The sequence below is a fragment of the Crocodylus siamensis genome, chromosome 3, assembly GCF_052110815.1.
Source record: "Crocodylus siamensis isolate JL-2025a chromosome 3, ASM5211081v1, whole genome shotgun sequence".
Taxonomy (NCBI): domain Eukaryota; kingdom Metazoa; phylum Chordata; order Crocodylia; family Crocodylidae; genus Crocodylus; species Crocodylus siamensis.
In genome coordinates, this window is record NC_143397.1 from 197,584,821 (window position 1) to 197,604,543 (window position 19,723).

At 39.5% G+C, this 19,723-nt stretch overlaps 1 protein-coding gene across 1 annotated transcript; it reads right to left on the reverse strand.

The window, feature by feature from the left end:
• Positions 1-222: 222 nt before the first annotated feature.
• VCPIP1 (valosin containing protein interacting protein 1) lies at positions 223-19,400 on the reverse strand. Its single transcript, XM_090040090.1, has 3 exons — positions 16,557-19,400; positions 9,279-9,365; positions 223-5,353 (listed from the first exon to the last, which is right to left on the reverse strand). The coding sequence occupies exons 1-3, from the start codon at positions 19,237-19,239 to the stop codon at positions 4,479-4,481; spliced, it is 3,645 nt and encodes a 1,214-aa protein (XP_089896216.1). The 5' UTR covers positions 19,240-19,400; the 3' UTR covers positions 223-4,478.
• Positions 19,401-19,723: the final 323 nt, after the last annotated feature.

Consider the following 19,723-nt stretch of genomic DNA (forward strand, 5'->3'; position numbering starts at 1 on the left):
TGCTGCATTACAGCCAGTGCTGTGAAAATGGTACAATTTCTATGCTAATTTATATTTAACTCAACATGTAAAGCACTTACTGTTTAAAAAGATTTGTTTCTAAATATATACACTATTAATGCTAATTTATACATTTTAAATAGCATTCCCTCAAAAAAGTGCACTCTTCCATTGCTTGGCAATAATCCTTATTAACAGTAAAATAAATCAGAAAATAATCAATCATGTTTGAATCTTTTATTGCTCTACCACAGGCATAAGGGCTCAAAGGGAATTCTGCATTAAGATTTTATGCAACATTTTAAAATTTAAAATACTAAACTGATAACATTAAAGAAATCACTTTCTAGTATGTTCTTTAATAGGAGGATCATTTTCATGTCAAAATTGTATTACAAAAGCATGTTGATTCCATAATTAAAAAAATCATTGTGTGCCAAACAAATGTACAGAGAACAGTGACATTTTCTTCAGTCATTCCAATTTGTACAGTTCTCTTGGAGCATAACATTGTAATGCCTGCAGTTGTATCAAATTCGGAATTTTAATATCTGACATTTGAGTGTGTTACAAAAAAAGGAGAATTAGCAAGCAACTGTGCTAATCTTCTGATAGTAATGGTTTCCCCTTGAATTTAAAATTTTCTGAAATATGTTTAAAAAAACAAAACACTTGGCTCTTGAAAATATCCCTTTTGTGTTGTCAGCATGCAACCTTGGGCCATGGTACTTACTTGAAGTTCGCTAGAGTATTCTCTTGGAGGCAATGTCTAAACAAGCTTTATATAATACAGCTGTATTTATACGCCATCCTTACAAAGGGCTGTTTTATGTTCATGTCTGATATGTGGATTTTTTAAAACCACAGAATTTAACCACACAATAAATAAATAAAATAAAGGACTACTTTCAATTTCAAAGATGACTAGAATCTCCATTAAGCTCAGTTTCTTCTTATATATGGTAAAAGACTACTCAATCTTGAAGGGAATCAGAAGTCCAACTGTATGAAAGTTCTGTGATTGTGAAAATAAGGCTGTCTCACGGAAACTAACATAGTATTTTAAAGGAAGTTCTATCAATGTTTATTCCACTCAATAATTCCCAGAGCAATCTAACACAATATCAAGTACCTATTACTAGCCAACCTTACTAATTGGCTATCTTCATGACATTGTTAAAAACTTGTATTTGGCTGGAAAGGCAACGGATGACTGTACTCCAACAGGTTTCAGTATGCAAACTGCTATTAATACCAAAGCTTTTGTAGGCTAGGCTCTTTGCCAGGTCTCGCATTCAAATGATACGCACTAAACCCCAATGAAGTTTGGGATGCTGTATAATTATTTATCATGAAAAATGAGTAAATAGCTAGTTCTGGCTAGGATGGTAACTGGTAAAGGTGCTTAATAGGGCTGGGAACCATACATACATTTTACCACGTTGACCAGAGCAAGCATCAGTAGGCCTGGTAATGAACAGTAAGTTTAATCTTTACACCATTTGAGGAATACCTACTCATACAGCTTACTACCACTAGTATGTGGTGAAAACATTTCTCTCTTCCTGGCACAGCTCACTTCTAGCATTTTCCTGATCCTATTAGGAAAAGTAGCACAGAGCTGCTTGAAAGATAGAAACTTTTGATTTACCTCAAATTATATTTGTGTCCGTCACATACTGCTAGAGTTCAAGGGAAACATTTGTTCAAAATTCTGCTTCAGTGTTCTTTATTATTTATTTGCAGTTACACATTTTCCCAGCAGATGGAAAATAGTTTTATTTAAGACATTAGGAAGCCATCTCACTAAAAACATTGCTGTTGAATGCATGAGAAATTTAACTAAAATAAGAACACTACAAAATGCATGTAGATTTGATAGTTGGCTTGTATAAAACCAGGGGAATTCCTAGAAAAGCAGTTGTGATTGCTGTTCAAGGATTCTGGAGACCTGATACCATTTAGTTATACTTTCTTCAGATTTAATGAAGGATTCTGAGAGTTATGACCCATCACAAATTACATTTTTTGCTAATGATGTGTCAGAAAAAACAAACAGAAAAATGAGTAGTCTGTACCCACGTCTGTTCATACAGAAGAGGGTAGAATGTCCAAACAAGGGGGCAGAAAAAAGAAAGAAAAAACAATCAAAACTACTTTTCAATTAATAAGGGTGCACACACAAATGTATTTCTGGAATCCCACTGAAATTGCCATAGGCAGCTGACATATATTCCCTCAGAATAATAATGGGGCTTAAGTATTTCAGTGCATTTTGACATCTGAAACACTCACATGCCCTCTGTACACTGTTTTTCTAGGGAAGATTTCTCTCTTCTTATGGACAAGAATTCAGTGTATTTAAGCAGCTCTCCATTATCACAGCTACTATGACTAAAATGCAAAACCACCCAGGTGCCTCCTGTCATTCAGCCCCTACTTATTTAAAGTGATTTCTCTGAATATACTACTGCTAACTAAGTACTAGTCCATTCTTCTAACACTTCTCACCATAACGGAAAGTGTAAGTTTCTGCTTCACATTCTACACATAAAAACTAGCTTTCAAAACAGCGAGGCTGCAGCACAGAGACCAAAACAATTTTTGTCAGAAGTTAAGGGCAGGCTTCCAACCTCTGCATGTGCACTCTATTTCCCACTGGGTGAGCGCTGCCAATTAATCAGTTCACCCAAGAGGTCAATTTTAGTGTGCCAAGCTTACTTCTTACATTGCAGTTCTCAAACAAATTGCTAATTCATAAATTAGCAAGCAGATACCTTAAATTTGTATTTATTCAAGTAAAGGTGATTTTATAATTTACCTGTAAACAGTGCACTGACTTGTTAATAAGTATTTAATCCCTGTGTATAAAAAGGTAGCCAATGAAAGCTGTTTTACTGTACTAATACACTTTGACAGTATTGGGGCTATTAAATTAAGTGACTTATTTCAGTTATTTTCCACTATAAAAAATAAATCCTCCCATTATTGGGACATTTAATAATAGCAACACAAAATGTGTGTATCTGATTATAAATGTAAAAAGTGAGATTTTTTTTTCTGATTACAAACGTCTTTTTTAATACAAACTTAATATTTGTGGAACTGGTAAAAACTCATGTGTGCACAAAGGCTTCAACATCTAAATGCTCTAAGTTCCTTTCAGGCTGCATTAACATCTTTCACTCATTCAACTTTAGGTTAATATCAGAAGAAACAATTACACACTTAAAATAGGAATATGAAAGTAGGAAGCAGAGTGCACCATCAAAATGAACATTCTGTCTTCATGGTGTATGCATAATAACTGCTTCTTAGAACTAGCACTGGAAAACTGATGAATACGCTATTTAAATGGATGCCAGCTTCGTCACAAACTGCAAAATTTGCATCACAAACTGAAGTGAAGCCAGTAGAAAGGGTAGTCTTCGTGGGCACTGAAAGAGTACCTATTCCCTGTTTCCATGAACTTGAAAAATATCCATGAAGTTCAAATATCACTAGACACTTCAGAACAATGCAACCTATTCAAAAGCTGTTTCCTTCTTATAAATTGTTTCTTCATGCTCTTATCACCTTTTACCAATACTAATAATCAACATCTTTAAGAAAGAAATTGGTTTGGTATTGATCTGTTGTAGCTTCTTAAAGCACTTACAAACCTCTCTGTGGTATGAAAAAGTTGCCTGTCACCTCATCAGCTCAAGATTTTGGGGAAAATAAAAACACGCTATTACAAAACAGAGCTGTGAAATACATGCCTTGGCTCAGACAAACTGCCCAACGCTTCATTATCTTCATTTTACACTAAGTAGCCTTATTTTCCCCACTAACCTTGCTTAAATTGACAGTATTCAGAAATTAGAGAGCTTAATGCAATTATACTTATTCCAGGATTTCTGACAAGCACATACAGCTATACGAATACAAGGTTTTTAAATCTGAGAGAATGCCAGTATCACACAATTAAAATGTTGTTTATAATACCTTACAAATTTTAGCATACAATTTATTTCAGTTGCTCTTTGAAATTTATGTCCATCTGTTTAAGCTACAATTTTGAACTGAATTAGATATCTGGGTAATATTAACATTGTCAAATTTCTGTTTTTGTCCCATTCTAGCCTTCTCAGTAATTTTAAATTAGCATAGTAAGAACCTCACATGGGCTTATATTTTAAGACTTTCATGGAATTAAAATTACAAAGAACTTTCAATAACCCACATCTACAGCAGATATTCATCTCAGTGCATTTCCTAATAACTAATTTACAGGTAACTGAGAGCCAGCCTGGGCAGCAGTATGGTATATTAAAAGCTATTGCCAATCACACACTTGCTATCATGCACTGAATAAAGATGATATAATCTTTGAAACATACATACAAGATTTAATGACTAATCACTGTACGTGGCCCAGCCAATAAAACATTACATTTGAACAGTAATCTCTTCTATCCTCATTAGCTTTTAAGCTATCAAGAATGATCCATTGGTTCAGTCATATTAGTGATTTCTGCATCTTGACTATCCATTTCCTCAGGCTCCTCAACAGAATTTCCCTTTTGTGCTTTAGACCTTGTGGGAAAAGTTGCTCCCACAGAATGCACTGTGTTACCATCAGTTGTTTCTGTATTCAAATGTTCAGTGCCACCTGTTACAGAAAAGGATGTAGGCAAACCAGCCTGGAAACTCCCAGTTTTAGCAGATGAACTCACTGCCTCTACTTTTCTTTGTGACAGATCAACTGAGTCTGACTGCTCTGCATTCTGATCCCGCAAGTGTCTGTCCATTGAAGCCTGAATAGAAGAGACCATTTCCTGCAACTTTTTTCGCTGTGCCTCAATTAAGGTAGGGTCAAGCTGTCTGCTGTCTCTCATAGTCACTACTCCAGGAGCTATTCGGATAAGCTCACTGTTACCAGAAGAAGCTGTGAATACAGAAGACTCTGTTTTAGTAGAACTAGGACTGAAGTCTGTTTCTGTGCTATGCTTTCTTAAAAGTGGTGTTTCCCTGGCTCTTTGATCAAGTTGTTGGCTACTAGATGCAGTTCCTAGAGAGTGACCCTTGCCTTGAAATGCAGTTATGTTATGTAGCTGGTCAGACTTCTTTTTCACTACTCCGCCGCTACCTAATTTCAAAAGTCCATGTGAAGGACTCGCTTCCCTGCTTCTTGAGGTAGCCTCTGCTCTTACTTGACTTAAGGCCTCTTTAACCAAGTCTTCAACATCAGGACCGATTGGAAAGTGACCTGCAGCATCCACACACAGCTCTAATCTATCTTCTGCAGCATTGTACACAAAGTTTTTACCAGGCAGATGTGGAAAAGTACAGTGCTTGCCATCAGCCAGACCTGTGAAGAAATTGTGGGGAAGAAAGAGGGGGGATTTAATAAGATGGTGTCTTCTGAAAACAGATCTACAATATACAGTCAAGTCTAAAATATTTGTTACTGTATTAGAAAGTTTTAAAAGGACTACTGAGAAATCAGGCAATTTATGCAGATACTCCATATAATAATAACCTACAAGTTAGGACTTTATTATGTTTTGTGTTTATGTATTACAAGCACATATCACTGCATACAATTGTAATGCAACACGAGTTTACTTCACATAAAAGTTGAAAACTAAAGTGCATACTTCCAATATTTAAATCTTCTACAAAGCTCTGGTAATAACTAATCAAAAGGCAGCAGATAACAGATTTCAAGGCAAGGAGTTTTGTTTTTTTTTAAATGCTTTAATTTTAATTCTAAATTTTAAGAAACTGGATCTGATCTGATAGGGTAACACGTATTGTCACGCAGCATAAAAATACAAGACTGACTCCCAGATCATCTAAAGGAGGTGCTCCTTCTGTAGAAACCTCTGAAGTTGTTCAAGAGGAACGGGTACCGTTTTTAAAAGTAACTACATGACATAATGCAAATCATTTCTACATTTGTAAATGCAACTTAAATATGTTGACTGCTGTATTAATTAAGTACTGTATCTTTTTTTCTATAAGCTCTTAACATGGATTTCTGTCTTCATCTATTATATGGGACTAAATGCATTGCCAGTACTAAAATAAGACTGAACAAGTCTTTATGAACAAAATGGTTACCACAGTATGGAGGTGAAAAAAGTATACATATAAAGGGAGAATCCTCAAGTTTCAGAAGACTTGACTTTGGGGTGCCAAGAATTATGCAGAATCAAAACACAAAATACTTTTGGTTTTATAGCATTTTTTAGGAGAATGATTTTTCCTCAGCTGTGCTAGTGTCTGTCTAGAGGAAAAACAACTTAGGTTGGAACAGTCAGTTTTATGAAAGCATCTATGGAATGCTTAAGCTGTTCTGGGTTCATATTTACATACACAATTCAAAACAGCTGAGTTGGTGTAGCCTAAAAACATGCAAGTTTTCAATACAAAATGGCAGGAAACCAAAAGGGTAGCATTTGGGCATGCTCATATTACCCAATTGGGGCACTGCACCAAGCTGCACCATACTGAGATATGCCATGGCCACTCTGCATACACAGTCTCTAGAACTAGAAGCAGTGGTGCTCCCTTAGTGCAATGCCAAAATACATATCAGTAATTTCTGCTGACAAGGAGAGGCAGAATGGGGTGATAAGGATCTCAGTGTATGCTGAAATTTAAAACTCCACCCCGAATCACGCTAAGGTAGCTAAACTACTACAGTTCAGGTGGTGGGAGGCATTTAGTAGGAAACAACGTATCTGAGTATGGCACTACCAGGGGTTGTAATCAGGCGTTACAGACTAGGGCTGTGCAAAACAGCACCTACTAAACTCAGGATGTTCCCCAGTCTTCTCAAAGTGAATTCTACCCAAACACACTTTAGATTATTCATCTAAAGTTGAGTTTGACCCATAAATATTATGAGTAGCGGGATGAAAAGACTACTTCAGAGATCAATCTGGGAAGTTTGGAGCTGTTACAGCATAGGAACTCAAGCACTTGTCTGTAGCCAGAAGTTGAAGTACCAGAGATGGCCTTAAGACTTCCCATAACAAACTAATATAGTCTCTTAAAATGTGGCCCAACAGCTTCAAAGGCCTCAGGAAATGTTATTCTATCTATTATGACAGTAGTACTGTAAAAATATTTGTACACACAACAATACAGCCACATTTAAACAAAAATATTACCCCCTCAACCTTCTTTTTGTGTTCTGTTGGCATTAGTGACTTCCTGGCCAAGCATCTCCTGTCAGTTATGACCAGCTGGGTTAAGAGCACTTGATTTTGATTTAGGTCCTCAACTCTAGCTGGACATTAACTTATCACAAAATGTCCTCTTCATCAGATGATGTTTAAACGGATTCACTTGCTATACACAACATACCAGTTTTCATAGTATGAACATACATAATGAAGGAAAGCCGTAAAGAAACAAAACTGTCATAAGATACTTGCATTTCAGTTACTATCATCAAGGCTTGGAATTTAGTAAATCATTTAAATGAACTTTGGAGTTCTCTAGAGGAGCATGGGCTACAGATACAGTCAATATTAAGTCATGCTTATGTGGTACTGGACAGTCTTGAAAAAAAAAATCCAACATTTTTCTATACATGATGTTAAAAGATGTATTTGACATGAAACAATACAGCAGATTCCAGCCAGATTAAAAGATTTTGGTTAAGATTGATAAGTCTCTAAAAAGAAAATCACATAAGAAGAAAGTAGCAGCATGTAGATGAAGATGAAGTCAAAAAAGCTAAATTGTACTGAAAGTACAAAGACTTGAGCAGAAAAAAGCCCCAAGCTAGAGTTTAAATGAGGGAACTTAAAGAGAACTGGGCAGAATTAACTTTTCAAAAGCAACCAGTATTTCATTTCTAAAAAACTGATTATAAAATCTATGTGAAGAACAATTCTGTATTATTTGCTGGCTTCGATTATTTCAGCTCATGTTGAATTACTAGTGTGGATAGAAAATTCAAGAACATCCATTCCATATCTGGAAATGAATTCAAAATATTGGATATATGTTTGAAAACATGAAGAAAAATAAGACTTTGAAAACCTCTACACATTGACAGATTCTGCAAGTCACCTTTTCTAAGGTAGTGGTTTTCAACTTGTGGTCCACAGATCCCCTGGGGGTCCACAGACTATGACTAAGGGGGTCTACAAAAGATGACTATGATCAGTCAAAAGTATGTGAATACCTACACGTACAAAGGGGTCCACACCTCCATTCAAAATTCCCAAAGGGGTCCATAAATGAAAAAAAGGGTTGAAAACCACTGTTCTAGGGAAATGGTTATATTGACAAGGGAAAGAGGGTGGGTACAATAGAGATAGGATGCGACTTTGGTAGAAACACAATAGTAACTGTAGCTCTTACCATTATCACCACAGAATAAGTAGACAAGCAGTTTAGTAAAACTGCATGAGAAAGTATGCTCCTTAACAGGAGAGGTTCCATTTTCCTACACTTTAGAAATATGCAGTTCAAAGACAGTGTGTGATCTCTCCTGTAATCCAAGACTGGTTGCAGGATGGGGATTCTCATTCTATGGAATTTTCTTCCTTGAATACAACACTGAGCCACTTGCAACTGTTTCCCCTCCAAAAGATTTCAGAATCCTCCCAGCTGCTATGACACATAACAAAAAAGTTTCTTGCAGAAATTCTGAAGGATCCTTTCCATACATCTTAGAGTTGTTAAGCAAAACTGATTCAGAAGACTTGAGAGAATGGGAGTCAGCTTGTAACCATGCAGACAACTGTCAAGGGTGTTTTGGGTAAATCACAACCTGTGCACTGTGAGCCACTACTATATAAAATTATTAAATGGTATTTCAAGAAACAGAAGCAATCATGAAAACAAGTGACCCATCAATTTACTTAAATGCGACAGTGGCTCCCATGTTGAAGTGAAGTGAATATATAAAGTATGGAAGCATTTTTTTCAAATAGCATATTTTTTCAAAATCTTGGTTCTAGAGTTTCTTATACATGAAGTTGCATGTATTTTAATCTTTAATCAATATTACTCATTATGTTAACTGTTTAAAATATTTTTTCTTAGGAGTACTTTCTACCTAGCTTTCACCTTCCCATTCTATACTGATTTTTTTCCCCATTTTAATTTTTTCACTGTGGGGCACAAAAGCTAGGGTGACATTACATAATTGTTATAGTTACAAAATACAAGGTCTTGAACATACTAAATTGGGATGTTTGTGATTTATACAGCCAAATATCAGAGAGTTAAGACTGAATCCACAAATAAAAAGTTAGGGAAGACTGTACCTGTAGTTTTCTTCATTATGCTATAGAACACCCCACCCTGCTGGAATAAGTGAGGAAGGCCCTTTGCATAAGACCAAACATCTTCTCCTGTAAAATAAAAAAGTACAAATAAGAAGTCACATTGAATGGTACAAGTTAAAATTTCCATAAGTGCTCATATGATTTAACAGTTTAAGTTCCACTTTCAAAAGTAACTGACATACTTTAAAGCTTAAGTCTTACTGAAAATTGGCAGCACTTCAAACTACAAGTTACAGAGGACATTTACAAAAATGGTACCAGTCAAGAATCAATTGAGAATTCAGAACAAAGAACACAAACAAAAAGAGATTGCTAGTTCTGGTATTCCAGCTACTCCATTAGCATGGGAACCCTTAACTTTATCCCTTGATTTCAATGCCTCAAAGGATGGTGACAAAGTGTGGCACATTTCAGTACTTTGGAGAGAAGAAACACAAATTAAGGGGTTCAGGGGAATCCTTAAAAAACTAAAGTTCTGAACCTTATGTGCCTGTGGTTTAAGAAGGCTTCTGGCAATTGGCATCTCTCCTTCAATATGTTGCAAGTGGAAAACCTGAGAAACACAAACCACTTACCTGCCTCATAAGACTGTGGAGTGATATAATGAGCAAAGTATTATTCATAAAAGGAAAACTTAACATTGTCGGTACTAATCACAGCTTAAGTTCTGGAGCAGAACTGAAACCCAGTCTTCTGTTCCAGAGACGATCCTGACTGAACATCTGATATGTTACAGCCTAATTCATCTTGTTCACTTGTTACTGAACACTCCAGTGAAGTGCACAGGGCTTTCGAGGAAAAAATGCTGCACAAATTCCCTTATGCATATCTTCCAAATCTACTCCTCTGCCTTCTAATTTTTATTCTTCATCTCTTTCACAACTTTTCAACTGAAGCATTCTCTTAAATAAAAGATATCAAAGGGAATGAAACATTAACTGACTGTATTTACTTTTTAGGGAGACAATTTGCATAAACTGTACTTTTTCATTTACTCTGTATAAATAGCAAAATTAAAGTAAGGTAAACTAGACGACTGCACACACAATGACTTCTGTAGTATGGAATATGTGGCACATACCATGTGCTCCTCATATTTCTGCAGCACACTCCCCAGAAGTTCTGCATACGACTCTCCCATCCTTTTTTAAAAAACAAACTCTCCCCCAACACCCCTGAAATAGGGTCTCTGTGTATATGTTCATATCAATCTCTCCCCTACCTCCCTCTCATCCCTATTCCCTTCCACGCAAGGGACTCCGTGTGCTCTCATGCTATCCCTCTGACATGTGTCCCCTCCTCCTCTCTCCATCGACTGTCCCAATTTTCCCCTTCATCAGACTCTGCACATTTCTGTTCCCAGGGCTCTTTGGGCCTCCACATCATACTTCTGCCCTTATACAAAGTCTCCCAGGTCCCAGCATACTATTCTTGATTAGGAGAGAAGTCATTTAGGCTGTCATTTTTATATTAAAAGATGTTAATGACCCCAAGGAGGAGTTAGTTTTCTTTTTTTTTCTTGATCTCAGACACTGAAAGAAATGACTGATGCTTAAGTGCAAGCTAACCAGTTACCAGGGGCTATGTCTGCACCAATACCCATTGCCTCTCAGAAACGGAAAGAGAAAAACAACTACTTGAAAGGTCTTAAGTATGGATTTTTAGAGGAAAATAAGGGGTTTAGGTATCAAATTCACATTTTGTGGATGTCTCCTTACCTTTATTGCCAGCAGCACCATACATTTTTGCAACAGAAAACATTTTAAACCTACATATAATTTGCGCAACAGAAACACAACATACAGTATCACACCTTATTGATCAAGTGACACAGGGGACTTCTGAACCCCAATGTCTCCCTGCCTGGGGCTGGCAGATAAGATGCCTGTCTGGGTTTGGGTAGTATCCAAAACCCCAGACCTAGAATATTTGCCCACTGGTAGGGCCACACAGACTTGACAATCGAGTTCTGCCCAGTCCAATTTTGGAACTTGACTACTGGGCTTTGCCTAATTGAATTTGGAACTGATTTGGCCTTGATAAAGATATTACACACACACACACACATACCCTTATCTTAGTCAAAAACCACTTGGTTTCACTTTTGCTTCTCACTAGCTATACTCAGTTTCATTTCTCAGTTGTTATGCATTACCAATATTTTTGCTTTTCAGAGTGCTCCCAGGAAGTGTTTACACCATGACCTTGCTAATTAAAATGCCCTTCTGACAATTCTACTCATGTTAAATTTAACAACATTTTTATTTTAAAAGCTGTCTAGATTGCACGCGAGAAATACAATTGCAAGGGATATCAACAGTGACTTGGAATCAATAGCTTATTTAGTACATCTTGCACATGTACAATAAGTGTTTAATCACAGCAAGACAGGGCTTGAAAATCTACCCGGCAGATCAAACGCTAAAAAACAATTTTACCAAACACAATAAAATATACTATTACTACCATACCCCCTGCAGATTAAATGACAAGTAGTTGCATGATAGTGAGTACACAATTAAATACTAATCAACTTTGTTAAATCTGAAGAAAAGTAAGCCTTCCACTACCTTTTGGTGAACAGCAAAAAATAGACACTTTAATCAAAGAGCTCCATAAGACCACGTGGTATTTTTTGAGTAAATAACTGATAAAACCTCCTATTTGCCAGATGCTGTTTGACCAATATGTTCCCCTATAACTCCGCTTGCTTCTTTATACTTTTCCTTTCCTGTATTCTTGCTTTTTCATACTTTCTTTTATCCAATGAAGAATGGCATATTTTAGTATCTGCTTCGCTATAGCATCTTCCTTCCCTACATTTTACCCTTTTTGCATTTCATAAATTTCTCTCCAGACACATTTCATGTTTCTTCTTAAATGTATCGCATTAGTCCTTTGCCATATACACTCTTGCCAACCCTGCTCACTTATACAGTTTGTGGACCTGTCCAGGCACCCAACAGACAGGACTGAATATGAGAGTTACCGACTAGTATCATCAGCAGGAGATCACTGTCCAGATGCAATGTCCAAGTGACAAGGCATTCATTCTTCTCCTCTTCCCCAAGATGATGGAAATTAAGAAAATGTTTTCGCTCGGTCTGAGCCTTCAAGAGGCCGAGAAGCGATTACTACAAGTCCAACAAGAATCGAACCCCCAGGGCACACTCCTTTTAGCCTCCAATTCCCACTGACTACTAAAGGGGGCTTCTCAGTTTCACTCTTCAACCACCAACCAACAAAGGCACATCTGCAGGACCGTATGAAATCCTTAATACTATTCTACCTCTCTTCGCTCAGTTTTCTGCTATTCTCCTGGACCAGGAGAGGATATTTTGGGATCCTCTTCCCCCCTTAGCAGCATTTTGCTACTGCTCATTGCATTCTTGGTGTAGTTTACCTGGTTGTCAGATTCACCGTTGCCCACAGCATTCTGAAGAAATAATGAAATACAGTTTTGGCTGAAATGCAATGTGGAAAAGCTATTGCCAACAACAATGCAGGCACTGGTACTGTCTGAAGACAGACAGAACTGCATAATATAACGCTCTGTTCATCTGAAAGATTCCTTCCCTGCCTCCAGCCAAAACGGCAATTTTAATTAACAGATATGGGAGAAGTAGATGGCATTTGCCCAGGAATGTTTGCCCCAAGCAAGTGGATTTTTCTAACTCTGCACTAGAAGAGCATCCTATTAGTTTATGTAACACTCAAGAGCTACAAGCGAGAAAATTAAGGACAGCATAAGGGGGTTCACAAGGCAGAAGTATCAACAGTTGGAAGAAGTACAAATTATTTGTGATATTTTGATAGAAAATCCATCAGTTTAGCAGACAGCAGAGGAAAATATATACCTCTGTCTTATGACACTATTAATCTATAATTCTAGTGGCTTCATAACGCTGCATCCATGTCAACTATTGGTAAATTTCATTTAGGATCTACAAATCTGTCAATTGCTGCTGGACTTCTTAATGCTAGGAATAAGTTACATTTAATAAAATGAAAGGACAAAATTTGGCAAATTATGCAACTGGATTTAGAAATTCCCTAAGGACTTGACATTTAAAAAAGATGATGCTCTTAGTAATTGGGTGGAGTGCACTGTTCCCACAGGAGGCTTCAGCACAGTAACTTCAGATTTGGCAACATAATGGACTATGCATTTCAGGTAATTAAGTAAATATACTTGCTGTCTTTCAATAATATGGAGACAACCCAACCTATACTAATGACAGCCCAAGCCACTCAGTTTGTCATCAGGAAAGACAGTAGACAGTAACAGCTCCTGGGCTTTTAGTTTAGTCCTGTTTAACAAGCAGAAAGTATACTAAACTAAAATTGTTTTAACTAATGCAAAACCTTGCATCAAACACATTTATTAGCTTAAAAGCTGGCTGTGCTGGTTTAGCTTGAGCCTAAAAAATAAAATCAGTGTAAACCAATCTAAATATGCTTAAATCTGGCCTGTAAATGTTCATAAGGGGTTCTGCATTTGTTTAAAAAGACACTTTTAGTTAATTGGCTTAAACATGTCTGAAAGAAAAGAAAATAGTTTCCTTGTGTGCTTCTAAATTTTGAGCTAAGCAAATTTTGCCAGCTCTAGACAGGTCAAAGGTAGCACATCTGAAAAGAAAATAATCAAAAACATCTAAGCTTTTAAGGCTTGGCTGAAAACATTTAGAAGTTACAGAACACAGCACAGATGGTTAGGAGTGAAACTGGTAAGATCTTTAGGAAGCCTTTTGATCTAGAGCAGTGGGGGTAAGTGTGTGACATTAGCTCTGTACCCTCCTCAACTGCCACTGCAATTATCTTCCTCTCCCTATCCAGCTGCTCTGCTTTCTGCTCCTTGCCCTGTGTTCCCTCTGCCTGACCTGCTCCTCTCCTTTTTGCTCCCTGCCTTTTTTGCTGCTCTGCTTTCTGCTCCCAGCCCTATCGGCCCTTGTACTATTTACTCCCTCCCCAGTCTGATGCATTCCACACACAGGGCCTATCAGTGCTCCTTGTAATGGTCAAGCTGCAGGTTGGTCACCCCCTGATCTTGGGTATGAACACTTGTACATTTGGAACACTTTCAAAAAGGCAGCAGCTGTTTCGTTGCTACTGCCCCTTTGAAAATGCTCCAAATGTACTTGTGTCCATAACCCTAAAAACACTCATACTAGAAAAGAAAGGAAGCTGTACTGATAATACCTTACATGAAAAAGACTACACATCAGAAAAAATCTCTTTATTTAGTAGCTAGCTTGACCAGCACTAGATTCTCCAAGATCAGCTTTCCTTCTAGGCATGAAAAGGTTAAACTGGTCAAGGGAGACTTCATACTTTAACACTATTCTTGGTCTAGTGTGTAGGAAAACTATGCAGTTTGCACAGCTTTTTGTCTCTTATGGACTGAACTTATCATTATGAAGGAGTCCCAATCTCTGCCATAGGAAAAAAAAGTCACTTTTCCTGTGAGAAATTAAAACAAGTTATTGTATAAAACTGTTGCAGTCTTCACTGTCTCACCATGTAATTAATGGAACTAAACAGTTGCAATAATCAGTAGTAAGAAGCAAATTATCAGCACATATTTCTTCAGAAGGAGTTTCCTTATAGAAAAACATAATTTTGATCAGAAGAATGACTATATCAAAATGGCATCTTACTCAATAGCTCTGTGTAATCTGTTATAGCTGCCTGGTGTTGTGCCAGAAATGAGCGTGTGTTACCATTTATTCCTATTAGGACTGCAGAGCTGATAGAGCCACAGGAGAGTGACCTGGAATTTATTTTAGAATATGCATCAAAATGATTAACCATGTTCCAAAAGCAGACTCCTTAACTGGTAATGTGAGTCCAAGAACAACTCCATTTCAAACCTCAGGCTGAGTTTGCAATTTATAACTATTTTATTGTGAACAAAGCAAGTTTAATATACAGAAATCACAGGGGTACAAACTTGGAACTTAAAATGCCTTTTTCTTAAAGCAAACACTGTGCTTTCAAGAGTTTTCCTGACTACTTTGGAGCTCCATTTTTAAGCAAAGCAGCTCAGACTAGTCCAAAATGGGTTTTTCAGATTGCAGCTTATAAACTAAGCTAACAACCTAGCTGACAACTAAGTTCACAAGCAATCTGAACATTGATTTTCTCCAAGTCTGACTCTCCAACTAATAAATTATGAACTTCTGACACATCACACACTGATTATGCAATTGTTTTGTTTTTAAATATTGCACACTTTAGCCATACAAATTCCCTCAGGCAAAGACGACTTACTCCTACAAAAGACTCTAAATGGTACTATTCTGCCAGCTTATATATTACACTGAATGGTCTACTTCCTGGCAGTAAGTGACAGGAACTGTTGTGCTGAGTAATGCAAAGCCATTTTAGTTTAGCACACTGGTACCTGCTGGAAAGGAAAAAAAGAATAAAACCACTAGTGCTAAAAACAGTGTCTTTTATCAGTCAGCAGAGTAAGTTTAGACACCAAGAGGCAAGTGGAGCACTAAGAAAGCTCTAAGTCAGCACAGGCAAAGTATGAAAAATATAAACCGAAAATGGCAAAGAAGTAAGCTCAGAAGAGTCCCTTCTTATGTATAGTTTATTTTTTAACTGTTTTCTCCATCCTCTCAGTAGATTTAGGACTTGAATATATTCAGCTTTTTACTTTGGTACTGATAGCTTCTTCCCTCCTTGAATTAAATTAACTACTGTGCATTCCCCTCACAGTGCTCCTCACCAGGCCTAGTCCACTCACAAAGACACACAAGCTGAGATAAAGGTGCAGTACTGATTTGGCTAAACTAGTGCATCCCAGTGTGTGAACATGCCTTAAAACTATATCCCTGTGAACATAAAAATAAAAAAATTAAACCACTTCCAAACTTCCAGTTAAGCAGATACTCTATTTTCTCCTCATCCTGTTACCTTGGCATATATCACTGCAATCTCTGAAACCTGTGGAAAGGAAGAAGGTACATTTTGTGCCCATATCAAATCTTAGGGTTAGATAAGGGAGGAAAAAATATTAGCTCAAAGTACTGATTTCTGATGTTACAAACTATGGACAGCATTTGAGCGTGCCAAAAGGATTTAGAGAAAATGAGGTGCTTTCTACATTGAAAAAACATAGAAGCTGTTACATGCATGTTATCTATTCTTACTAATGTCCTGATTTCAGGCATACAAAACCATACATTTCTACTTTTGTAAAATTCATGTTGCCTATTCAATAGAAACATCATTTATACTTAGTCTTACCCATTAATGTTGCGAGAAGACACAAAGAGTACATCTCTTTATCAACTTGCTCTTGCAGCTCCTTGGAAGATATTTTACTAGTTACTGCAACATCTTCATGTTTCACAGCATGGGTAGTGTGTGCAGAAGAAGACTGGCTACCATCTTCCTTACCTTTCACAACCTCTACAGTTATTCTATCACCATGTTGCAAAGAAACAGGTTCATTTTCCATACCTTCCTTGGGTGGCATAAGCTCTTTAGGTGGAAAGCCATAGCGAATACATTGCAAATATGGAGGAATATTAAATTCTCTGGCTATACTTTCCTGCAGTTCCAAAAATGTGATTGTGGACTTCAGTGTAAGCATGGACTGTCGGCCATCATTTGTTGTTATCCGAATCTTCTTTTCTTTTATAGAAGTTGGAGAATAAGGAGCCTTTGTAGGCGTAGCAGGAGCAGATGATGGTCCATCACGAACAGCACTGGGGGAAGTAGTCCTAGGCTGCCCCTTTTGTTCATGTTTCAATTTTTCAGTTTTCCGCTTCTGCATTACAGAAGCTTGGTCTGCAATGTTCTGTTGAATAGTTCTTTCAGTTTTGCTCATATTTAACTCTTCCTTGTGCAAGGTTTTTGTCTTCTGTCCAGTAAGAATAATTTTGGTTGGAAGTTGTGACTCTAAGTCTTGACTTGGCTGTACATCATCTGCTCTTTGAGCGTGGGCACCATCGATATTTACAGGAGTATAATCATCAGGGTTCTTTTTGGCAGTCTGATGCAATATTGTATTGACAACTTTCTGAACAAGAATCTCACTACCAAATTCACCAGGGAAGTGTTTGGTAACAAGTTTCATTGCAACATCATATACATTGCTGTTCAGAGATGCATCACTTTCATACTGGAACCAATAGACTGTCTCTCTCACTACTCTTCCACCCCACTCTAGAGTAATAGGAAAAGCTTCAGGGAGATTGTCATACTCTTTACCTTCCCAATAATGCTTGAATCCACAACCACATTTGCCACCAGTGGATCTAGTATTAGTTCTGTCTCCATCCAAATATACAACAGACCCATCTTCTCTGACACGACGTACCAAGGTACCGGGACACCAGTTGCAAGCAGTCAAACTACTCAAACTGTAGTCTGGTATAAGAACATCTTTTGCAGGGTTATAAGAGCATACCACACTGTTCACGGGAAAACTATAATTTTTATCAGGCCTCAACTGGCCGTGTGTACTTTTTGCCAAGTTATACAGATTCCCTCCTGGAGCCAGCCACTCTGGAGGAACATGAAGCTCTGAAAGGGCACCACAAATTAGACATTTATGAAGGCGGTTGTCCATCACTGCTTTCTTGGCAGCTGCAGTGACTTCTTCAGGCTGAACTCCAATTACACCAGTCCTTCTGTAGAAATACTGATGTACATCAGCAACTAAGCTTGGATGAATACCATGCTTGCGCATAAACACTTCCTCCATTGCAGCCACAAGCCTCATCAGGTATTTATCTTGCAAACTTCTATCTCCTCCAATCACACAACCACCATCCTCCTCCAGTTTGATGTACTTTTTTATGAGATCCTGAGGAACTCCCCAAGCTTTAGGAAGTAATTTCCTTGGCAGTTTAGGTAAAGCAGCACCTTTAATTCCCACCAGAGGAATATAGTGGTTACGACCAGAACTACTCCATGCGATACAAATAGGTTTGTTCAACATGCCATCCTTTCCCATGCACTTCTCGAGCGGTATCAACCCTGGGAGAAAGGTGGCTGAGTAATCTCCGGAGCTTCGCATGCCGCTCAAGGAATCCAGCAGAACGATAGGCCGGTGAAGCACGTTGGCCAAACCGAAGATGTGAATGTTGCGCAGGCCCATCGGCACGCCTTCGGGTGGAACAAATAGAGGGTCGCACTCGTTGATGATGTCCTCCCACTCCACCGCATCGATGAAGTCATGAAAGAGGGCCTTGTAGTGGCTCAAGTTCTCCTTGAAGTGCTTCTTCAGGTTCTCCCGTAGCGCGTGCCAGAACAGCTCCCGGCCCACCAGCGCCCTCGATACAGCATGGACCAGGCAATGCCCATCGCCATCCACATGCACAGGGATGAGGCACTCCTGGTTATTGTTGGCCTTCTTGATGTCCTCCAGTGTGTCATGCAGGTAGAGGAGGCTGCCTGAACGGTCCCTGCCATAGCCAATGGTGTCAACACGCTCGGGTTCAATGAGGAAGGCACGGTCGCCCAGCAGGGAGCAGTCGAAGATGTCCCCCTGGTTCATCTCTGTCAGGAGCTTGGCCTTGCCCGTCTGCTTGTCCATGCCGTAGCGGGCCAGGATGGGGGCCAGCAGCTTGCAGTGGTAGTTGGACAGGCCCATGACTTTGGCCATCTCGGTGCTCTTGCGGGGGGGCCCGGCGCCGCTGACGCCCAGCAGCGCGTTCCGCAGCAGGTTGTGCAGCACCAGGTCCGGGTCCGTCACCTCCTCCACGCCCAGCAGCTGCCGCTGCTCGTGGCGCTGACCGCAGTCCGTGCACTCGATGCTGCCGCCGCCCAGCGGCCCGTGGGCCGGGAAGAACAGCCGCGCCTGGCATTTGGGGTCCGGGCAGGTGCCCGAGAAGATGCGCCGGTCCCGCTTCTTGGAGCCCGGCGGCGGCGCCTGCTGCTGAGGAGACGGCGGCGGCGGCGGCTGCTGCGGCTGGGACATCGTTCCCCTCCCTTCGCTCCTCCGCCCGGCTCCAGCCGGCTCCTGGCAGAGCCCACCCCCCGGGCCGCGCGCCCCAGCCCTCGCCCGACAACAAACGCGGAAGCCCTTAGCACCGCCGCTTACTGCCTCCTCACTGCCTTGGCAGTTGCCCGCAACGCAACGGCCTCCCCACTTCCACGCGAACGGCGCAGGCGCGGCACCGCGCAGCTGCCGGGGCTTGTAGTTCCCGCCGCCTAAACACCCGGCCTCTGGGAATACGCGGCAGGGGCCTTCCCAGAACTACGCGTCCCATCATGCAGCGCGGCGCGCAGAGAGGCGGAGGGGAGGGGACGTGGGCGGTTTTGCCTCGCAGTGGTGCTTGGGGAATGTAGTGTAGTGCGTTGCCCTCAGGGCGGGCAGTGAAGGGAAATGTTGGGCCGGAGAGTCGAAAGGGACACACTTCCTCAAACGCGTTGTGCCGGTAGCTTGTGCTTCCTGTTTGCCT